This window comes from Phaethon lepturus, unplaced genomic scaffold (assembly GCF_000687285.1).
Source record: "Phaethon lepturus isolate BGI_N335 unplaced genomic scaffold, ASM68728v1 scaffold2385, whole genome shotgun sequence".
NCBI classification, from domain to species: domain Eukaryota; kingdom Metazoa; phylum Chordata; class Aves; order Phaethontiformes; family Phaethontidae; genus Phaethon; species Phaethon lepturus.
Genome location: NW_010542482.1, coordinates 1,881 through 3,465, shown reverse-complemented (window position 1 = coordinate 3,465; position 1,585 = coordinate 1,881). Strand labels below are relative to the sequence as shown.

General features: G+C 36.3%; 1 protein-coding gene across 1 annotated transcript in view; it reads left to right on the top strand.

Moving 5' to 3' along the window:
* Positions 1-468, top strand: part of DNAH5 (dynein, axonemal, heavy chain 5) — a gene marked incomplete at its 5' end in the record, with an annotated part of 88,263 nt that extends 87,795 nt beyond the window's left edge. The window contains one exon of the mRNA XM_010288019.1: positions 317-468. Within this exon, the coding sequence (XP_010286321.1) occupies positions 317-468 (152 nt within the window). The remainder of the gene's footprint in view (positions 1-316) is intronic.
* Between the last annotated feature and the right edge of the window lie 1,117 nt (positions 469-1,585).

Here is a 1,585-nt window from a genome sequence, read left to right as displayed (position 1 = left end):
TTCAGCAGGCAGATTGAACTAATAATAACACTAATCACACTAGAGTGTCCATTTAGACTTCTTGCTACGTCCAGTTCCTAGGTGCTGATTTTATATCTTAAACCTACAGGATTTTCAAGCCATATGTGGCCTTCAGCTGGCAATAACACAGTAGTGAACAGTGTGAGAATCAAGTAAGACTTTTCTCTGGTGATGATGGAGAGCTGTGTGCTATTGAATTTCAGTTCAATTTTACATTTGCCTTATGCCCAGTCCCTTAGGGCCCTGTTTTTTCAACCTAGTTTTATTGGTTTTTATGTGTCTCATGTCTTTTCAGCTTCAAAAGATCCACGTCTGTATTCATGTCCAGTCTACAAAAAGACCATTCGAACAGATTTGAATTATATTGCTGCTGTGGATCTTAAAACCCTTCAGCCTCCAGAGCACTGGGTACTGCGTGGGGTAGCACTTCTGTGTGATGTCAAGTAATGTTAAAAAAAAGGTTTCTAAGGGTTCTGTTCTTTTTTTTAAATGTAAGCATCAATATGTAGTTAGCTATCCAATGCATCACTTCTAAAAATATATTTTCTAAGGCATAGACTTCATTATGGTATTTTTAGAAAATTGTTCTCAATAAACCTCTACTATAGGCTTATAAATGCTCAATCTTAGAGTAATATTAAGTTTGGTAAATAGACTGAAGTACTACCTTTGATGTCTTGACAAATCACAACAAATATTTAGTGTTCCTGTCTCACTATTGCGTGCTTAATTTTACCTTGACTAAAGATTGACTTGAACATTGTTACCTTTCAGTGGCAAATACGCTTGCATCAGGGCATGCCTTCAAGTAGCTAAATGCAAAGGGGGTGTGTTGTGTGTGTGTGTGTGTGTGTGTGTGTATCTATGGAAAGCTAAGCACAGTTGCTCATTCATATCAGTTAATATCCCACAACATGATGTTCCAAGAATTATCTCCTAGCTGATAGTTTCTAATTTGCTTGCAGTCTAAATAAAGAAGGTGAGACTGGAAAAATGTCACACCTGTTTCACCACTTGGAGAACAATTTCATTGTGTTACACAGGAAAACAAGCATTTGACAGCTGCCAGAATTCCTTACTATCTGGTTCATGCTTATAAACATATAACAGACAAGGAGAAAATAGTTCCATAAGAATGCTTGGATATTTTTTCATGTGCTAGCACACCAGAGTTGAGTCAATCTTCATCAAGGTTATTAGTTTTATGATATCAGTTTTAGCTTTGCTTCTGCTTTTGCAATGTTGTGATGTTATATATTGTTCTTTTTTTTTTTTTTCTTTCTCCTTCTTTACTTACGTAAAGTATGCCTTTTTGGTGTGTCTGCTAGGTAGGAAACTTTTCATGTAGGAATCCATCTTAAGAGAGAAATGTTAGCAGTTCCATTTAGTTGAACAGTATTGGCTTCACACATCAAACACACGTATGTAATCATCAAAAAGCCAGTGTATTTTTGTTGCTAAGTCCAATAGGTCATGTATCTTAGTGGTCTGTCTTGGTGTAGATGAGGCTGAAAGAACCAATATTTCTCGTGCATCTGTCATACTTAAATGCTGCAATGGAGAA